The 21,223-nt window shown below is 36.5% G+C and overlaps 2 protein-coding genes and 1 long non-coding RNA gene across 5 annotated transcripts in view; all 3 read right to left on the bottom strand.

The window, feature by feature from the left end:
- LOC146363442 (major histocompatibility complex class I-related protein 1-like) overlaps window positions 1-7,704 on the bottom strand; it is a 15,257-nt gene extending 7,553 nt beyond the window's left edge. For 2 of the 3 annotated variants that reach the window (XM_084919848.1, XM_084919850.1), the window contains exons 1-3: window positions 3,374-3,537; window positions 2,508-2,774; window positions 1,058-1,336 (exon numbers count right to left, since the gene is read on the bottom strand). In XM_084919848.1, the coding sequence (XP_084775974.1) occupies window positions 1,058-1,336; window positions 2,508-2,774; window positions 3,374-3,431 (604 nt within the window). In that variant the 5' untranslated portion in view covers window positions 3,432-3,537. Of the gene's footprint in view, window positions 1-1,057; window positions 1,337-2,507; window positions 2,775-3,373; window positions 3,538-7,592 lie in introns of those variants that run through there. The other variant, XM_084919851.1, reaches the window with a different exon arrangement.
- Window positions 6,942-21,223, bottom strand: LOC146363440 (major histocompatibility complex class I-related protein 1-like). The gene is made up of 6 exons (XM_084919838.1): window positions 21,178-21,223; window positions 19,777-20,046; window positions 18,989-19,267; window positions 18,199-18,495; window positions 15,935-15,940; window positions 6,942-10,154 (listed from the first exon to the last, which is right to left on the bottom strand). The coding sequence occupies exons 1-6, from the start codon at window positions 21,221-21,223 to the stop codon at window positions 9,850-9,852; spliced, it is 1,203 nt and encodes a 400-aa protein (XP_084775964.1). The 3' UTR covers window positions 6,942-9,849.
- LOC146363441 (uncharacterized) lies at window positions 12,254-13,881 on the bottom strand. The gene is made up of 3 exons (XR_014799263.1): window positions 13,737-13,881; window positions 12,738-12,854; window positions 12,254-12,368 (listed from the first exon to the last, which is right to left on the bottom strand). It is a non-coding gene; the product is annotated as an uncharacterized LOC146363441 (long non-coding RNA).

The following is a 21,223-nucleotide window of genomic DNA, read 5'->3' as shown; positions in this document are numbered from 1 at the left end:
CTAATCCCTATCACCACTGGGATTCAACTCTGCTGTGATGGGCAGTTGGAGTTTAACCATCAAATACCTCAAACTGAATTCTGTACATCAATAAATCAGCCTACCTTTGTGAGTGTAATGGAACCAAAGGCTTCTCTTTTCCCATCAAATCTAGGCATTAAAACCATAAAAAACAACATGTACACACTGACCTTTGGTGATTGCAGAAAGATTCAAATTCCTCACCAAGAAAACAGTGGATCTGTTACCATGTTTGAATCACCGGGGGCTACTCTCAGCAAATTTCCAAGTGCTATAGATCATTATGGGCAAGCTATTGTTAATGAATATGGGTGCTGATTATAACTTACTCAGGGTTGCTAGTGGGGTGCATCATCTAGGGGACAGCAGGGTAGACACTTTTAGATTGAGGTAGTTAGTTGCTGGTCGAATCCCCAACACCATCAGCTTAAATTACTTTCTATTTTGGTTCCTATAGTGATGATACCCCTAGGATCAGAGACTCTAAACCTTTGAACGGAGAGCCGGTCCAAATTTCTGTACAGAGATAACTGGGATCTGAACACATGTCACAGTACATTTTAACACTGGGACTAAAAAATTTGCTGTCTTTAAATGGAATGAGCTACAAAAATTGTGAAACTGATTTCATTATATTTAAAATTGTTATATTATCTACAACTACCCTTGCACACGATTTTCTTAATTTGAATATGTATAATGTGTTCTTGTATTGTTTTTTTTTTTTTTTTTTTTGTACACAAGCCTCTCTTAGAAGGGCTCTTCATCTCAATGAGTTCTTAATAATTTTTCTGCCCACACCATCACTGTTAATTTTAATTTTTCCTTATTTGTGTCTGAAAATATTATTATTGAAAAAAAAATGTTTAACTGAAATAATCAATAACACATTGTAGCAGATGTGTGTGGATCCAGCCTCTTCCAGAGTTACCTTCTAAAAATGATGTTTTGTCATACAACTGTATTTCTTGGAAGACTATGCAACACAAAATAAACATTTTTATATCCATGAAACTGTACGAGGTTGTGTGACTACCTGTTCTCTGCAGGGAGCTTTTCCCATAGGACAAAAACTTCTTCATCCATTTTTGATAAATGTTAGTGAGAAGGTTTTCATTGTGTTTTGTTCTAACACTGTCAGCCTCCCATCTTTGTTTAGTAATGGCAGCTTCTGGTTTCAGTGCGATCCACGTCAGTGTCTTCAGATCAAACTCAACAAAGTCTTCTCCGTTGTAACCGTACTGTAAAAATCCAGTCTCCTCTCCAGTTTTTTCATCCCATTCACAGCCTTCTCTCATCTGTAAAATGTGAACACCTGAAGAGAGAAACAAAGAAAATAAAGATAGTAATATATTATTTTAATATTGCATATTGTCATGGATGCACTGCATCATGGATTGGCAGGTAGGATGTGGACCCAAACGCACTCATGGGATAATGAGAGGAGAGCACAGGTATAAATTATAAGGCAGAGGAAGTAAATATAATAGAAGACAGTGAGAACAACAGTTACTAAATAAAACAAGAAGGCACAACTGAATGGGAGAAACAAGGGTTAAACTAACATAGAGGACTGAAAGTCTAGAGAAGGGAACATAAGATAAGGTAAGATAAAATAAGATTAGTTAACCCTTTTTTAGTCCCACACATGGGAAATTTGTTTGGTCACAGCAGAAAGTGAAAAGTACAAAGTTAAGAGCAGCAAAAATTAAGAAAAAACTATAGAATAAGATAAAATAGAATAACATACTATACAGGACATAATAAAATACTATATATTTCGCAGCCTCGCTGTTTCGCGGATTTTTTTGAGTGCAATTGTGCATGCTTTTTTTTTTTTAACAAACTAAATACTAACTACAAAAATAATGAATAGTGAGACACAAATGATGAACTAAATATACACAAAGACACAAAGGAGGTAAAAAGAATAAGTAATAAAAACAATTTTTCAAAACAAAACGTAAACATAGCCAATTCTCAAAATCAAAAAAACATTAACTCACAAGACTCAAAACCCAGGGACCATGACGCCATGTGTGAGGAACTACTTCTTCAGGGTTTATAACGTGCCCATGATCTGAATCTGACTCTCTAGCAACTTTTTGTTAATATGATTTTGAAGGTGATGGAATTCTACAATGTGTAAAGTAGGCCTGGTGTGATTATTCAAGGTTAAAAGAAAAACAAGAGATAGAAACTGATTCAACTGATGAGTTATCATGAGTTAAGCTTTTAAAGGCAAAGTCTATTTCTAATTATTTTTTATGCAAGACTAAAATTTAAAAAAGAACAATTATGTAAATATATTGCTTTATCATCCTTTTTGAGGAACGCTCACACTAATAAGGTTTATGACTCAATTGATGAACACAAAAATAAGACTTTAAAAATCTTTAACTGACAACTAACAAAATAATTTTATATCAATCAGTTTTCTTTTTCCCTTATTGATTTAATTGATCTAAAAATATATAATACTGCACCTTCACTCTGGAACTGCTCCTCCAGACTAGAAATACGCTTTCCAAAGTTATTTGGCAGAGTCACAAAACAGTAACGAGTGTACATCTCCAACAGCTCAGTGTCGTTTTCTAACATCTTCTTCACCCAGTCCTGTCTTGGTTCCACTCTCTTGGTGATGCTGTCACAGTAACCCATCTGAATGCCATCAAGCATCATAGCACCCATAAACTCTGGGAGGTTTGGGACTCCAGATGATGCAGTGACGAGAAACTGCAGTGAGTGTTTCACTGTGGAATAAACAATTTTTATAATGTTAAATGAAAGTAAATAAAACATTCAGAGAAAATGTCAGAAATATGATTGGTTCAGTATGATTCAGTTAACATTATTGGCGCTGGAGTCAAAGGAAATTAGTCTAAAGAGGACTGTTTGATCGGTGATCAAGCAAAACAACAACAAAATTAACCCCATTCTTTTTACTCTGATGAAGATGTTTGACCAAATCTGCTCATCTGGTTTGCAGCTGTTTTGCATGCATTTGTAACATCGACAATAAATTATTAAACCAACATCTATAAAAATGTGTGTATTCAGCCAAAAACCTTCTAAACACTTCTTCAACGGGGCAAATGTGTTATGGCATGTAATATACCACGTTATATAGTAAAAACTTTGCTACCGCCGACGATAATCAAACACAGCTGTAGTTTCCGTTATCACACAGTGAATAATAAAAAGGTATTCGTTTTGGTGAGGTTTTTATCCGCAGTTTTCCGGAAAATTAGTAATGAATTTTCATAAAATTCAGGCTAAAAAGAGCTTTAAAGTAAGGCGAAAGTTGACGCCCTGCTGTGGGTCAGATGAGTTCAAAGGATTTTCTTTTTACCTGCAGATGACGTGGAATAAAAAAAGAAGCAACACGAATAAAAACATATTATCCTCATCGTGATCCTGTAATTACTGCTAGAATAATTTTGCTGTTAGTTCTCGCTGAGCGGTTCCACTTTAGAAACCAGTTAGGTTTTATGTACCGTACGTGTGAAAATAGCGTCTTCCTGTTGATTTCTTTCACAGTAAAAGTCCTCGAAATCAAGACTAGTGTTCAGAGTTAAAAAAAGACAGAATGTGTTGTCCATTTAAGTGGACATGTAAAACACTCTTTGAAAAGTACATGTTTAAAAAAAAATCAAGTTCCAACATCTTTTTTTCATGCCTAAAGATGAATAAAAATACTTATGAAAAAAAAAAAACTGAATAAGATTGTCATAATTCATGCTTGAAAGGGTTAAATCTCTCTCATGGTCAAACTTTGTATACGCTGTCAGTGGGATTTTTTTTTAATGAACTTTATTGAACAAAAAATGAGTATACAACATGCAAACAGATGAAGTATACAAAAGAACAGAACACGAACACACAAAACCAGGGGTAAAGAAATAATTATATAAGTACATGCAAAAATTCACATATTTGCAGAACATGACAGAAATATGATGTTTTATCAGAAAACTTACATTTATGGATAAAAAATTTAGCTAAAAGTATTAAAAAATTTATTATAAAAAACATTTATCGTTTTTCTTGGGGAAGTTAAAGAAACGGAATAAAACATTTTCCAATCGTAAAGAAAACTCCTTTAAAAATTGGACAAAAACAAACCTGCTAAATTCCTTCCAGAATCTCTGTGTAGAAGAACAGTACCAAAAAAGATGTGTCACAGTTTCTGGATGATCCCCACAATTAGTATTTATGTCTCTTTTAAATTTTACAATGTGGTGACTGGCTGGATAACATTTATGAAGAATTTTAAATTAAACTTCCTTCACCTTATTTACAGTTAGATATTTATGGGGGATCATCCAGACTGTCTTCCAGTTGATATCTGGAACATATCGATTTCAGTACGATATTATATATGGGAGAGAAACGATATCTTCATGGAATAAACTACGTATTCTCTTATTGTTGTTACCAAGTTCCTGGGAAAAGCAGATTTTTCCCACTGCTGACTCAGCTGGATCAGGGAGAGCGACTGAGGTAGATATTGAGCTGTCAGTGTTTTTATATAACATTAAAGTATCTGAGGAAATGGCACCAAGCACCACTGAGAATTCCCGAACACTGACTGGAAAATTATATAGCGCAAGGAATTCGTTTTAAGTAAGTAATTGTCCCTCTTTATTAACCAGCTGAGCCACCAATAGGATCCCATTTTGGACCCAAGTTTCTCCTCCTGGTGGGACAACAATAATTAGACAACAATGCAAACAGAATTTGTAAATGTGAACAATTAATAACATCTTCAGAAAGACACAAGAATGTTCATTAGACTGCCTAGACTGCTGGCCACCACACAGAAGGAAATGTCCAGTGCACCGTAAGGCTCAGAATCACTAGTTAAATTGGCTGCTGTGTGGCTTAAGCTGGAAGGGTAACCAATAAAGTGATTGTGATTAACTTCACAAGGTGTCACTGATAGGCTTCCCAACAATAGTACTTGTTTTTTCTTTATACAATCTTCTTCATCCTGGCGTTGTTCCCGCTAGTGCAGGGTCCGCTCTTCGGCAAAGGTTTCTCCATTTGGTTCTGTCCAAGGCGTCCTCAGGTGATGCGTTGATGGTCTTAATGTCGTCCTTAATTTTGTCCATCCACCGTTTCTTCGGTCTGCCTCGAGGCCGGCATCCTTCTGGATCGATCATCATTGCCGTTTTTGCTACAGAGTTCTCATCACTTCAAATCACTTGTCCATACCACCTCAGGCGGGACTCGAGCATCTTTTCCTTAATTGGGGCTACACCTAGTCGCTTCCGTATGTCTTTGTTCATAACACGGTTCCGTCTTGTCATTTCCAGACTCCATAGGAGCATGCGCATCTCCATGGTGTTTAGGGCCTGTTCATGTGTGGTCATTGCGGGCCAACATGCGGAACCATACAGGGCTACTGGGCGGACCACCGTTTTGTAGATTTCTTCTTTTTTCTTTATACAATACGGAAACTAATTGAAATACATCCATCCATTCTTTTCCACTTATCCTTGTCAGGGTCGTGGGGTTGGTGGAGCCTATCCCAGCTGTCTTAGGGCAAAAGGCAGGGTACACCCGGGACAGGTCACCAGTCTGTCACAGGGCTAACAAATTCACACTCACACCTATGGGCAATTTAGAGTTACCAATTGGACTGTGGGAGGAAGTAGGAGTACCCACACAAACATGAGGAGAACCTGCAAACTCCACACAGAAAGACCCCGGCCTGATGGGAGCTACAAAATGAAAGAGTATTTTTCCCTTAAGTTATCTGAAGATCTTTCTGGAGCATTAGTATAATTTCTCTAAATGTGTAACTTAAGGTAAACAACAAATGATAAATAAATAAAGAATTAATACATCCATTCACACATTTAAAGTAAAGAACAGGAAATATTCCAATATAAAACACATTTTTATTTCTTTATAAAGCACTTCTCTTAAATTTAAAAAGAAATAATTCCATTTACAAATAATTCCATTTATTGTGGCCATATAACATCATCACTGGTTTTAAAAGGGTTTTGAGATAATACCTGACTTTTTAAACAATAAAAATGTTATCAAGGCAGTTTGGAACAGAAGACAGAAAATATACATGGTGGGATGGATTCACCTGCGCAGCATCTGCAATCACGCCTCGCCGGCTTAAAAGTCTGTGCTGTCATTAGAATGTCGTTGTTGTTGGTAATGTGTCCGGCATTGAGCTGTAAAGCTGCAGCCAAGGGTTGAACAGCAACCGTGTGAGAAAATAAAGCATGCTGAAAAGCACTGAAACGTGGACCGGTCTACTGTGGAGTTATCACAAAAAGTTACAATAAAACTTTTGTGGAGCCATTGGAGGACTTCACCTCTGCAGACTGAAGGATTTACTTTCTTCTACAGCTTCTTCTCTCTTGGATTCTGCTGCTCTTTCTCCATCCTTCAGCATTTGCTGCAATTCAGCTTTAGTACGAGGAGGCTCCTGGGGCTTAATGTTGGGTATATATGCTGGAATAGATGGGAGGGTCTTTTATCACCTTCTGCACGGTGATGTCACACCTGCTGGGTTTCCGGGAGTTTCAGTGGACGTATTCAGAGATGAGTTGGTGTTTGTCATTTTTACCAGGTGGTCTAACATGTTTATGGTGATGTTCAATTTTTAAACTTGCCGGTCTACCTGCTTTTATTGTGCCATAATTACCTCATTAAAACTGCACCACCCCTGTCTTGTTGTTTTGATGCTAATTTCTTCTTCATCTTTCCTGCTTGTTTGGTGTCTCATGAAACTGCTCTATGATTCAGAACTGAACCCTGGGCTTTTAAAAGGGATTTCAAAAGTAAAAAAAATAAATGAATGCTATCAACATGTCAACATGTAATCTTACAGATGACTGACTCGTTAACATTTAATAAAAAGAAAGGGAAGAAAATTAACAACGATGAAGAAGTCATATTGCTGATTGTTTATTTCACTATCATTTTGGGAAAGACAGACGGACACACCTAACTTCAAGCTTTAGGTAGCACACAGTTTTTGACATTCAATATTAATTTCATTGAAAAAATTAGTAAATAACCTTTAAGTGCTGCTACTGAAAGAAAATTCAAGAGATTTCAGGGCTGGGCTAAGGCCCCACTGTTTCAAGATTCTGGTAACGCCCCTGCTCGTAAGCCATCAATAATATCACAATGAGGAATATTCAGGCAAAGTCAGTAAGAACCTACTCTTTTCCAGGACCGACAGTCGGTATCCTTTCTCTTAATGTGCAATTTAAGGTAAATGAAAATGATGAGGTATAATGAATATATAATTAATAAATTTTTGCACTATGAATTATTCCAGGATGCTCCTCGAAATTCCTTATTTATAAAGCATTCCCTTTAACTCTTAATGCTTATTAATGCCTAATAAAATACTTCACAGATAAAAAGAAATAAAACAAAACAAAATTCTTAAAAATTTCAGAACATCAGCTAGGACTGATGAACCGAAGACGGCCGTAGCTCTCCTGCTATGACTGGTGATACATACCATCACAACAACATATATTCACAGGAAAACCACAGTTAAAATGAGCAACTGACGAATGTATATTTACCTTTATACAAATGAAGGTTCCTGTGTCACAGGTAAGAATACAATGAAAGTAGAGCAGATTGCTTAGTGTTAGTGGATAGTGTTGAAGTCCTTCAGGAGGCCTCTGTCTCTGTGAAGAAATTAACTGAACAGAAATACACTCCTTTAATCACCTAGAAACTGCATAAAAACCACAGTTTAGAAATTCCGATTCAGGTTTTCTCTTTTTCAGAAATAACTGAATGACACATGCATTACATCAGAAGAATATCAGAAAAGTAGCACTGACATTAATATAAAGAACAAAATGAACAACAATCTTTGCTCTTAACTTGTTTAGCTGGAGGTGTGTATAGTCATGTATACTCTGAGGCACTGTGCTTGTTTATGTGTCGTGTCCATTCAGTCCCTCAGAGAGAGACAGATGTTGACAGCAGCTGTAAGGTACAGAACACACCGTTAGTCCTGGACTAACTGTTATATAAAACATGTATCAAACTTTTTCATTTTTTTAAATGCACAGATCAGAGTGGTGCAAAGTTTTTTTCTGAAATAAAAAGAAGAAAAAACAATTTAAAATCCCAGATAAGTTCAATTCAATTCAACTCAATTCAATTAAATTCAATTTTATTTATATAGCGCCAAATCACAACAAAAGTCGCCTCAAGTTCAGTTTTGTCTGTATTAGAGGATCAGGTGGGGTATATTACAGCGGAACACAGCCAGGCTTTATTTGTGTTTGTTAGCTTGAAAAAAAAACACCCCACACACCCAGCAGCAGTTATCAGCTTTCTCTGTTCAGCTGGACTTTCTGTTTCACGCTCTGTGCTCTCTGCTCACATATGAGAAGAGTGAACTTTCACTTCAAGTTAATTATTTCTGTGCTTCCCTCTGAGGAATTTTGATATATTGACGTTCCACTCAGTCCTTTTCAGGGATGGATGGTCTAAAACAGTCGTGTCAAATTCATTTTACATCACGGGCCACATACAGCCCACTTTGACCTTAAGTGGGCCGAACAAGTTATAGTCACCTTCCTGTCAGTGTAAAGAAGTGACATATCTAACTGTTTTTCTATATGATAAAGAAAAGGTTGCCGTGACAAAGAAAGAAATCTGTCAGTACGAATCTTTGGAGTTAAATTTTAAGAAATAAATGTGTCAAATTGCTTTTTTTTATAACTGTAGTCATAAAAAAACAGACATTTCTATAATAGAAAGAGAAAAACAGAAACCTATTTTTGATTAAACTGTTAACTGCCTAAGTACTTTTTGTAGTATAAATGGCCATAAGGGAGGTTTTTATCTGGAAAATGTGTAAAACTTGTGAAATTACAGTTAAAAATCCAAAATTTCTCCTTGTGCTTGTGTGTGGTGAGCAGCAGACCAAACAAGTTAAGAATTATAAATGACTTCAAGCACACATTCAGGCCTGTGAGAGCCATGGCTCTGTGCTACATGCACACATATCTGCATCTCTACCATTCAAAGACATTCTGTATATATTTTGTGTAATATTCAATACTGAACTGAAAATTTATTTTTTTTCCAAGGAAGCTATTGTTATTCTGTTTTCATAAAAGCATTATTTTTATGCATTTACCAAGGAGAACACACATGAGTTTTAATGCCTGGACAAGTTTGAAACCTTTTGTCCTCTACAAAGGAAAATGGCTGAAAATAATATCAGATATCACTTTAGCCAGCTCCTAGTCTTATAAATTCTGCACTCAGCTTTGCAGTTTCCAACATCATTGAGTGTCATTGAGGTGCTGCTCATTTCATGTTTTTGCTTGTTTTTTTCACTTTTTCCTGAAACGTTTGCGTTTAAAACCCCCCATCTCTCTGTGGACCTGGCCTACCACTACACTTGCTGTTCTCAGAACATCTACCCCCCTTCCTTCTTTCACATGGTATGATCCCAGTCTGTCTTTGTATGTTATTGGCCACATGGTGTGCCCATTAAAATAATCTCCCACTCCTGCCTGCATGGATTCTCAAGGGCTGAAGATTCGTCTCCCCCATGTCGACGGGTTTATTAATAATTCACATGAAATTATCTCATGGGGTGGATAGAATTGTATCGCAGGCCAGATGTGGCCCACGGGTCATAAGTTTGACACCCCTGGTATAAACTGTGAACCTGAAATTTAAACTGGATTCATTTTAAGAATACTAATAACATTGGTATCTTGCATTTTTGGAATAAAAAAAACAGTTATAACTTTATATATACAAGCACTGAATTTGTTTCTTCTTGTCTATAAGCATCTCCATTAGTTATTCAGTAGTAACAGCTGCTATTCTTGGATTCCAAACAAAAACTTTGGTGAGAATGTTCTTCTTGACATCAGAGACCTGAAACACACACTCGTATCTGCTCCAGTCTTCTGGTCTGACTGATAAAACACTCATCTGGAAGGTCCCATCATTGTTGGGGAGGATCTCTCTGTGGGGCACAACTTCATCGATCTCCTCTCCATCTTTCCTCCAGAACATCACGGCTCTGTCTGGGTAGAAACCTGTAGCGTGGCAGCTGACTGGAGAGGAGGGAGTCCTCTGGAGGAGAGACACTGAGGGAGGAACTGGAGAGAGGGAGGGTGGGAAAGTGAGAGAGTGAGAATGGATGGAAGAAATAATAATGAGAAAGGAAAAACAGGTAAGGAAAGAAGATGAGAATAAACAAGAAATTCAATAAAGAGAAAAAGAAACATCACAGTGAAACAAGTGTCGTCTACATGTTAGATGAAAAACATGGCAGCAGCAAGAAATAACTGACATGAACTCAAAGATGTGAAAATCAAAACTAAATCTGTAATTCAGAGTGAGTGTCACCAGCTTATTAGCAGCTGGATACGGATGTATCATGGCACAATCTAAACTAAATGCAACTTTAGAAACATGGAGATATTATCAGTAACTACTGCACGAATGGAAATGTTGAACTCATGAATGCACTAAATGAAAACACATGGGTTCAGTTCATGTAAAATCATTCTTTTAATCACAAACATTAATATAAAATAATGTAGATCCATCCATCCACCAGCAGCTGAAGCTAAAAGAAAAGTTGGAGAATACACCGTTTGGAAAACGCTGAAGAACTCTTTCAGTTCCTCTCCTTTCGAGGCGCAACAGCAGATTATCTACCTCAATCTCACCTCTCTGTCACACCAACCCTCTGCTTGTCCTTCACTACATCCATGAGGTTCCTCTGTGATCTTCCTCTTCTCCTTCTGCCTGGCAGCTTCACATTTAACATCCTTCATCTTAAAATATCCTCTATCCCTCCTGTGCACACGTCCAAACCATTTCAGCTTCGCCTCTTTAGCTTCATCTCCAAACCGCCCTGCCTGAGCTGAGCTACCCCTCTGAGGGATTCGTTTTTAATTTTGTCCATTCTGAACATCTTAACATCTTCAGCTTTGCCTCCTGTCTTTTCGTTAATGCCACTGTCTCCAAACCATACCTCCTAGCATGTCTCACTGCCAGTTTGTAAACCTTCTCTTTCAGTCTTGCTGTATGCTCCTGACACTCGTCTCCACCCACTCCACTCTGCCTCTTTCTACCTACCTCCCACTCATTCACACATGTATATTCTGTTGTGCTTTAACAGACTTTCATTCCTCTTTTCCTCAGAGCACACCTCCACCTCTCCAGGCTCTCTTCCACTTGCTCTCACTACAGATCACAACATTATTTGCAAATATCACAACCCACAGAGACTCCTGCCTGGTTCCATCTGTCATATGATCTATCGTACACTCTATCTGGATCCACAAAGACACAGAGCAACTCGTTCTGAGCTTCTTCTTCTTCTTATGGTTTTACTTTTCCTCCCTGGTTTCACCTGTGTCCAGTCAGCTCTGTGTGTGCATGCAGCCGTGTCTCTTCCTGTGACAGTTGTCAGTTTGTCTGTTTTGACTTTGATTTGACCCAGTAGTCGACTCCATAGTCTCTGTTCTTTTCTAGATTCTTTTTCGGCAGTAGTTTGTTCTGATCAGCTTTCATCAGAGCTCCTGTTTTCTCAGTTCAGGTCTGGATTTGAGTTTGTTTTTTTGTTTTTTTTGTTGAAGCTTGACATTTTTCTGCCCATGCAAATAACTGATTATCAGTTATGAATATCTAACTTTTTCAGAGAAGCCCCTTACCTACAAATAAAGGATAAAAACTACCCAATGGATTGATATCCATAGACTTAGTGTAGAACTATAAAGAATATATGTTATAATGTTAAAACTGGAGAAAACCACGAGTGTCCATAATGCTGTGTGTGCTGGTCACCTGGTCTTGATTATTAGAACACTGTAAGTAACAGTGCACCACAAATTTCTGTTTCCTTATTTGTGTCTTGTGTCAAACTTACTGATAAAATGTGAAACTATAATTGTCCATAAAATGTAGCAATACAGCAGTGTTTGCACACAGCTTCTTTCATTCACCTTCAAAATCATTAAATACAAAATTAGCCTCAAAGCTTTGTCCTTTAAAAGATAACTGTGTTGTTAGAAAGATAACTCAAAATAAAATAAACACCACTGCATTGAGGTCATGTGATTCTACCTGTTCTCTGCAGGGAGCTGTTCCCACCGTCCAAAAACATCTTCAGCCGCTCTGGACAGATGTCAGTCAGGAAGACTTCATTTAGCTTTGTTTTATTACTGTCAGCATCCCAGCTCTGTTTGGTAGCGTCAGCCTTCAGTGAAGCCCATGACAGTGTCTTCAGATCCAGTCCAATAAAGCCATACTTAAAAAAGCCAGACTTCTCTCCAGTGCTTTCCTCATATTCACAGCCACTTCTAGTTTGTAAGATGCAAAAACGTGGAACGAGAGAGAGAGACTGAACTATGATACATATATTAATCTAAAAGACTAAAATTTTGAACAATTCTGTAAACGCATTGTTTTGTTATGCTTTTTAAGAGATGTTGATATTAGTAAAGTCTGATCATTCCTGATCTCATCTGAGAAGCACAACATTAGAACTTTAAATCTTTAACGACTAGCAAAATAGTTTTCCTTAGGTGTATCTCATGGTTTATAATAATCAGACAGAAGGTATATAAGAAGAAATAAATAAATACCGTAACCTTCACTATGGTTGAACTGCTGTTTCAAACTAATAATCCGCGCTCTGTAGGCGCTTGGCTGAATGTTAAAGCACTCACGTTTGTACCACTCCAAGTAAACTGCCTCAACGCCATCAACCACAGCAACACCCACAAACTGTGTGACGTTTGGGACTCCAGCAGATCCAGTGAAGTGATTTATCGGCGAGTGTTTCACTGTGAAACAAGCATTTTAATATGTTATAAGATTAGATAAATAAAATATCCAAAAAGTATGAAAAATATAACTCCTGTAGTCATTTTTTAGTTATTTCAAGTGTGAGCAAAGACCAACTGTGAGACAAGATTAGCAATAAAAACTACGTTTAAATCTATAAGAAGAGGATTCGGTTATTATTCCTGAACGTGGGTGAGGAAATTCAATTAACAAAGGTCAGACTAAGGCTACGTCCGCACGTACACGGGTATTTTTGAAAACGGAGATTTTCCGTTTTCGTTTTAAAAAGTAATCCCGTCCACACGTAAAGGCAGAAATGAAGTTAAACGCTGCTAGGAACATGCCAAAGCAACAGGTGGCGATATATTCCTAACCGTGCAGAAATGTTGGCCAATCAGAAGTCTAGAAGCCTCGGTGGGAAATAGTGAACAAGGATGGGGCATAGAAGCAGAACCGAGTCGTATGTGTGGAGGGACAGTAACTGTGTGTGTATATGTAAGCATTTAAACACTGCAGAGAGTACAATTAACAGTAATAGTATTGTAGAAATTCATTTCACCGAAACAATAACGTGGCGCACAGTGTGACGTCAAAAAATGCGCACACCTTTGACGCTGCGTTTTCTTCGTTTTTCTCGTCCACACATAAATGCAAAAACGGAATTTTCAAAAATATCCACCCTGGTCGGAGTTTTTAAAAATCTCCGTTTTCAGTGACCGAAAACGCCGTTTACGTGGGGACGAAAGGTGCAAACGCATAGAAAAATCTGCGTTTTCAAAAATACCCGGGTACGTGTGGACGTAGCCTAACACAACGTTAAAGCAAACGCGCTGCAGATGTGAAAAGCTGTTAGAGCTCAAAGATTCAAAAGGTTTTATTACCTGCAGATGAAACAGAAAAAAAGAAGTCATCCTGTCCTCATCTTGTAGTTACTGTTAGAATAACTGTTGATCTTGTTTACTCTCGATGTACCGTTACCGGAAACCCGTTAGGTTTAGTGCGTGAATAAAGTTTAAAAAAAAAAAAAAGGTTCAGTGCGTGTGGGATAAGGGCGTCTTCCTGTTCCTTTCACAGGAAAAGTCCTAATTATATAGACACATACACATTTATAAGTGTAGGTTGTTTTCTCTCTTTTATCCTGTCCCTGACATACATGCTAAGTGACGAGCGTGCATAAAATTGTTTCTAAAAATGTAGTATCAGTTCAACACTTTTTTCTTCATAAAGAAATAATATCATTGTTTTGATTAAAAAAAAAGTAATTTAATATGAAAATATAATAGGCAAAAATTGAAAAGCAGGTTTTATTCCCCATGAAATAAAAAAAAAAAATAGATGATTTGTGGACAATAATGTTTCATAATAATAATAATGATAATAATGTGTTGGGCTGAGAATTACACTAAAGACTGAAGACTGGACTCAAAGTGAAACGTTTGGTTATCTGTTGGCAGGTAATCCACAAAGGTAAAAACATAAAGTCCAGAAACGAATTATTGAATCATAGGGTTTTCTTTCCCACCTGCCTCCTTTCCTCAGTTAAACTACTGGAACAATGCACAACAGCAAACGTATGCCATTTTCTTCTTCGTGCCACATCCTCTCTGCTACTCAAAGCAGGACTTACCAGTCTTCCTCATCCCCATTTATTTAGGAATTAACTTTCTGATTTTACAGCCTGAATTATTTTCCTGTGAAAGATTTATGTTACAATACTGCCACAAACTCCACACACGTAATAATTATCTTGCTTGTTAAATTTCTCAAGTCTGTTATGTCACAAATCCACGCTCCTGTGGAACTCTCTCAGGTCTGAACCACCTGACCTTTGAAATCGCTGTTGCCATTTCCCCTTAACACATACGTGGACTGATGCCTCTACACCACAGAGCGCTCCTTTTATTTACACCTATTTCCTCAAGTCAGTTGAGCTCTACTTTTCTGCATGGATTATCTATTATATTTCACTTTCCAGCCAAAACGTCCAGTTCAGATCCAGTGTCTATTACCCTGAAAGTGATGATATCTTTAACAAACCTCCATGACTCCTGGAGGATCTGTTTCCTCATTCTAACTGAAAATGAGTTGTTTCAAGAAAGGACCATTGGCAATCAAGCTTCTAGCATTCCACCATTGGTTATATCCTTATTCCCACTTACACAGACTTTGTCACTTCCCGATAGAGTCCTTTTTATTTACTTATTTTGTCAGATACATATAGAAACAATCAAGCCACTCATTTTCTTAACCTTTTATGAGAGGAGGTACACTGGTTTGATAAGCACTCTCATGACTACCTGCACTATCATGACTATGTCTTTTGGGAAGGTGATCTTTTGCACAGTTTGCAAATGTTACTAAAAACATTCTTGGTTGAGAGAAAAAGTTCCAGACGTAACATAGATGTGGTTTTAACACATGAGATAAGAAACAACTCATCAAGACAGTTGACAAAGTAGCAAACTTTATGCACCAAATCAAGTGTTAAATCTTTTTACATGTTTTGTTTTAAACAGAAACCTGTCAAATTTCTCTCTCCCACAGTCTCTATTTTTTTTTTTGCCTGAGCATACATTTTTCTCAGTTACTTTGAAATGTATTTTCACATATTTATCAGTTTTCAGAGTTTTTAAGAAAATTTTCAACAACTGCCAGAATTGTTTTGAGGTTTTGATGCAATCTGACACCTGACTCTACAGTGACACCTTCTGGCCTCTGTTATCATTGTCATATCTTGATGATGTTCCATGTAACATGAATTTTACTCTAAATAGAATTAAAGATTATAAATAGAATTTATAATATTTTAACTTTACTTCACTCACTATGTAACTGTATTACACTCATTATCTGGGAGTAGATGTTATCCAGTTTGATCTTCACACTGTCAAACAAAGCTATTCCATGTCAGTGGGTTTTATTTTCAAAAGCATGTTTCTCTGATGGACAGTGGATGGACCTCAGTGTCTCTTTATGTTAGAAAACCCAACAATTCTCAGCATTGTTTAAACTAAACAATGGTCAACAGAAAACAGCAGTGTGTGTGTGTGTGATTCATAAAGAAATAGACACATAGCACCTCTTGCTATGTTTGTAATACCATTAAAAAGGAATTATTTAACTGAGAATATAACTCCATGAAGAAAACAATTTCAACTTTAAAATTTCTAATAAATAGTAGAGTTGAAAGAAAAAACTAAATAAAAAAAATAAAATGTAAGTATTTTACCTCATTTTATTTTATTACTTTTGATTGTTGCTGTTATTATAAGCCAGGTCTCCAGTCATGAAAAATATAATGAAAGAAACCAACGTGATGAAGGAGGTGGTTACATTATTGACCTTCTCTGCTGAATAAATGAATAACCAAAATGGTGCAAGTAAATTATTTATAGACAGAACAGTTAAAATATAGTGAAACATGAAAACTGTTTGACTTGAATGACTGAACAATCCTTTGGATTAAAAAACAAAAAGAGAAAAACGGTTTTCCACAAAAAGTAAAGTTCACATAAACAAACTATTTAAAAAACACCTTCTATGTGTTCGTTTAACTGGAGATTTGGACATTGTTTTCTGGGTCCTGTGTTTGTATGTGTGGATCTTGTTTCAGTTTCTCCAACAGTTCAGCAGTGTTGCCAGGCACTGTTATTTCCAAAGAAGAAAAATCACTGGTATTCTTTATAAAATACATAAACTGTATATCAGAGTAAAACAAGTTGTACTTACAAGGTGAACTTGAGTTTCTGCCTGAAATAAAAAGAAAATAAATCATTTCATGCATTTGTTCTACATTACAATCAAAGTTTCTGTCATATATATTCAAAAATAAAAGTGTCTAATATAATAAGAAATCATATAACTGAACCATGCACTGCTGGTCCTGATTCATTGATAAACTCAGCTCCTTTGATTCTCTGACCTTTCCTCTTTTTGTAAACAGCAAATCCAACAACAGCAAAAAGGATGAGAACAACTGGAACAACCACTGCAGCAGTGATGGAGATCATCCTGTCAGAGGGATTGTCTGTTCAGTAAAAACAGACAAACAAAATCAAATCTGCAGATGAAGCAGGTTAGAATAAACATATTTACGAGTAATATTAAAATAAAGTAATATTTAAAATATCCTGGAAGAGTAGTTGTAAAACAGCTAACTGATCATTTGTTCTGTTTTGAGTGTTTTGAATCTATCTGATAGTTTTCAGTTTGTTTAGGTAAATGAAGAGTAATTTGTCACATATCTGATACAAATCTCTTACTTAAACTGACAGCATATCTTAAAAACATAGAAGCTTGCATTTGGCTGTAAAAATCTTCTAACCAGATATTTAGTCTGGATGGCTTTGCTGAAGAATCTCTGAGTCATTTTTGAACAGGATATATCCTTCAGTATTCATATTAAATTAATAGGTAGTGTGTGCAATATTGCTAAAATGAGAAACATCTGTCTGAGTGATCCTAAAAAAACTAGTTCATAGATTAAATACTTCTCGGCCGGATTACTGTCATTCATTATTATCAATTTCCCCTAAATATTTCCTAAAAAGCTTTAAAAATGCTACAGTGAGAATATTGACAGAGATGAGAAAGAGAAACAATATTTCACTCATAACATACTCTCTACAGTATTTACAAGTAGAAAAGGAGGCAGAGCCTTCAGCTTTCCGGCCCCTCTTCTGTGGAACCAACTCCCAGTTTGGATTCAGGAGACAGACACTATCTCTGCTTTTGATAAAGCTTATAGTCAAGGCTAGATCAGGTGACTTTCTATACCTCCTTTAGTTATGCTGCTATAGTTTCAGATTGTTCTAGGAAGTCATGTGATACACTGTGATGCACTGAGCATTTCCTCTTTACTCTTAACTCCCCATATATCACTGTAACATGTCATCACATTGTTCTCTTCTTTCTAGGTTAGTCTGTGATTTATCTGCTTCATGCTCTCTTTTTTCTCTTCTTTTCTCTTTCCCTCACCCTAAAGCAGTCGATGCAGATAGCTGCCCCTCTCTAAGCCTGTTAAAGTGTTGCTTATAGACAGTAGTTTGATTGCTCGGGTCTTCTTCTTTTATTCTGATTTGGCGCTATGTAAATTAACCTGATTTGAAACTTTTGCAAAAATGGGTTTCTTAATAATAATAATAATAACAGTAACAGTTTATATTTACAATGAAAGAGAGAATATGATTTTAATACATAATAATTAAAAAAATTAAGACATTCATTTTCCCACAGTGACAGCTGTTCCTCCTGGGATTAAATATAGGACAAAAAAGTCAAGCATTATATTGGAGACAGCAAACAAAACGTTTCTCTCACCTATGACAGGTATTATTTTTCCACAGTTGGTTCTGATCACTTTTTTATCCAGTTTAGTGATGATGTCATTGCTGTCAGAGAGCTGAAACACACAGTCGTATCTGCTCCAGTCTTCTGTTGTGACTGATGAAACATTCAGATCAACACACATCTGGAAGGTCTCATCATTGTTGGGGAGGATCTCTCCAGGATCCTCACCATCATGAATCTCCTCTCCATCTTTCCTCCAGAACATCACGGCTCTTTCAGGGTAGAAACCTGTAGCGTGGCAGCTGACTAGAGAGGAGGAAGACTTCTGGAGGAGAGACACTGAGGGAAGAACTGGAGAAAAAGAAAGAGAAGAAAATATCAAAAGGATAAAAAGAAGGGTTTCATTTTTCCAAATCTGACAATGTTATAGCATCTTGATAACATCTAATAAATAATTGCAGACATTTATTTGACAAACAAATGACACATTAGAGCATCATCAGTCAAAACACTGTCATACATACAAGACAAAAATGTATCTGGGAAAATTAAACAATAAATAGAAAAGAAATACCAGAGTGGTTGCTGATCCATGTCGTTTGAAAATTCTACTTGTGCCTGAAAATGTTTCTGATCAAACGTTAAATTGGAAGTGTTGATAAAATCTTACAAATGTACAGGAGATCCAGCCCAGTTTCAGTTACTTTCTAAATCATTAAATATGAAATCAGCTTAAACTTTTCTGCCATTTTCTTTTAAAAGAGACCTGTATTATTAGAAAACGATGCAACATAAAATAAACACCACAGCATCCATGAAGCTACATCAGGTTATGTGACTGTACCTGTTCTCTGCAGGGAACGTTTCCCACTTTCCAAAGACATCTTCAGCCACTTTGGACAAGTCGTACTGAGGAACTTGACGGTGTATTTTATTCTATTTTCATCAGTGTCCCATCTCTGTTTGGTAATGACAGCCTCTGGTTTCAGTACGATCCACCTTAATGTCTTCATATCAAATTCAAGAAAGTCTTCTCCATTGTAAGCATACCGTAAAAAGTTGATCATCTCTCCAGTGCTTTCATCCCATTCACAGCCACTTATACTTTGTAAAATGTGGATGCCTGATGAGACAGAAAGAAAACAAAGACTGCAGTGAACTGCATTAATGTTGTTCATTGTATGAGGCACTACTATTCTCCAAGATTTGAGTATTAATAGTTGAATAATTTAATCAATTGAAAAACATTGCAGATTCAAATTAACGTCTGGTTATTTGTGTTTAAAACAAAAAGGTTTAGAAGGACAAGAGAAAGAAAATGATTCAGAAGAGGAGTCATCTTAGAAGAATGTGAAGATAGAGATATGTATATTTTCTTAAGATTGTTAATATTGTATTATATTATATTATTATTGTTAAAATAAGTAAAATTGAAATCTTAACATTTTTTAACACAAACTTTTGTATTTTTATGATGGTTTTAAGGTCTCAAATAAGAAACAGGCCAACGAAATTAAAACTTGAAATCTTTCATGATTAACAAAAAACTTTTTGTTATAAAGTCTTGTTTTGCTTTGGTATATCTAATGTTTTATAATGATCTGACATGAGGCATAACAGGAAATACTTTACCTCCAGGTTGGTTGAACTGCTGCTGTAAACCAAAAATCCAGGCTCGGAATAAGTTTGGCATAGTCACAAAACACTGTACAGTCAAAGACTTCAGCTGCTGAGGGTTGTCATCTAATATTTTCTTTGCCCAGTCCTGTCTTGGTTCTAGTATTTTGTTCCTGCTGTCACAGTAACCCGCCTGAATGCCATCAAACACCATTTCACTCAAAAACTCTGATATGTTTGCGACTCCTGACGATCCAGTGGCCACATGCTTCAGTGAGTGTTTTGCTGTGAGACAAACAATATTGTTTTATAGTTAAAAATATGCAAACAATGTCAGCAGCCTAACAGATGTGTAGTCCACTTTGTTTTTTCTAAGTGAGGACAAAAAAAATTATTATATTTAGGTTGATCATTTGAAATTCAGTTGTTACTTTAAGAGTATTTCATGGATTAAATAAAGACCTAATCAGTGATCTAGTATATCTAGATAACGAGTGCCAAATTTAATACGGTCCAGTCAAAAGAAAAACTGCTGTTTCATCTCATTAAAGAGATGCAGTGTCAGTTTTGTGACTGACAGTCCAAATTAGCATGATGATGCACTTGCGAGTCTTTGAGTCGTCTACCAGAAGTGCGCTAATGTGTATACACAGATGCAGTTAGTTTATTTCAGTGATTACATAAAAGAACAGCTCATAGTAGTGGCTTAAATATTGACCAGATGAGGCCACGTGTCCAAACGAAATTAATACAGTGTAAGCGACAGTTTTACATGTTGTTCTCACTGGAAACGGAGTGGCAGGTAAGATGAATGAGAGAAGAAGAATGATGGTAAAGAAAAATCAGTATGGTTTTCTATACAGGTAAACTCATTTGTTAGAAATTTGTGAGGACTTATCCAGAGGAGAGCTGTATTATTACATTGTTATTACTTTTCCATAAATAGTATATGTGTAACAGCTGTACTATAGAAGAACACAAGACATCAGATATCTGTGGTAATGCGGGGGGGGGGGGGGGGGGGGTGTTAAGCTATGGAACTTATTAGTCTATTTTACATATTTTAAGATTCAGACATTAAAATGAAACACTTACACAGTCACGTTATCAGCTCGTTATCAACTCACAGGCCTCTGGTAGGACCAGAGCTTGAAGGAGAAGGGGGGAGAAAAAAAAGAAAAATGCTACAGTGCCAATAAAATTCCATTGCTGATCCACGTCTGATAAATTAGTTTTGATCCTGAATCGGTTTTCATCCTGTTCTGTATCATTATTATTCCACAAAGTGAATATTAAAATTTACATTGGGATCACGGTAATTATCGACGCTTACTTATTAAATTAAAACGAAAGTAAACACGCTGCTGGAGGTCAGGTGAGCTGCTGTCACAGCTTCAAAGTTTAAGTTTTTCTTACCTGCAAATAAATCACGGCAGAAGAAAAACAACAAAAATAACTTCAT

The sequence above is a fragment of the Perissodus microlepis genome, chromosome 22 (assembly GCF_051167445.1).
Source record: "Perissodus microlepis isolate ML-2025 ecotype Zambia chromosome 22, ASM5116744v1, whole genome shotgun sequence".
Taxonomy (NCBI): Eukaryota; Metazoa; Chordata; class Actinopteri; order Cichliformes; family Cichlidae; genus Perissodus; species Perissodus microlepis.
The sequence above is the reverse complement of the archived record's forward strand: the minus strand, read 5'-3'. Positions and strand labels throughout refer to the sequence as shown.

Coding starts and splice junctions, on each gene's coding strand:
- LOC146363440 (XM_084919838.1), bottom strand. CDS start 21,223: ATGAAGTTATTTTTGTTGTTTTTCTTCTGCCGTGATTTATTTGCAG. Junction 19,268..19,776: donor GCAGTTCAACCAACCTGGAG/GTAAAGTATTTC, acceptor CTGTCTCATCAG/GCATCCACATTTTACAAAGT. Junction 18,496..18,988: donor ACGTTCCCTGCAGAGAACAG/GTACAGTCACAT, acceptor CTTTTTCTCCAG/TTCTTCCCTCAGTGTCTCTC.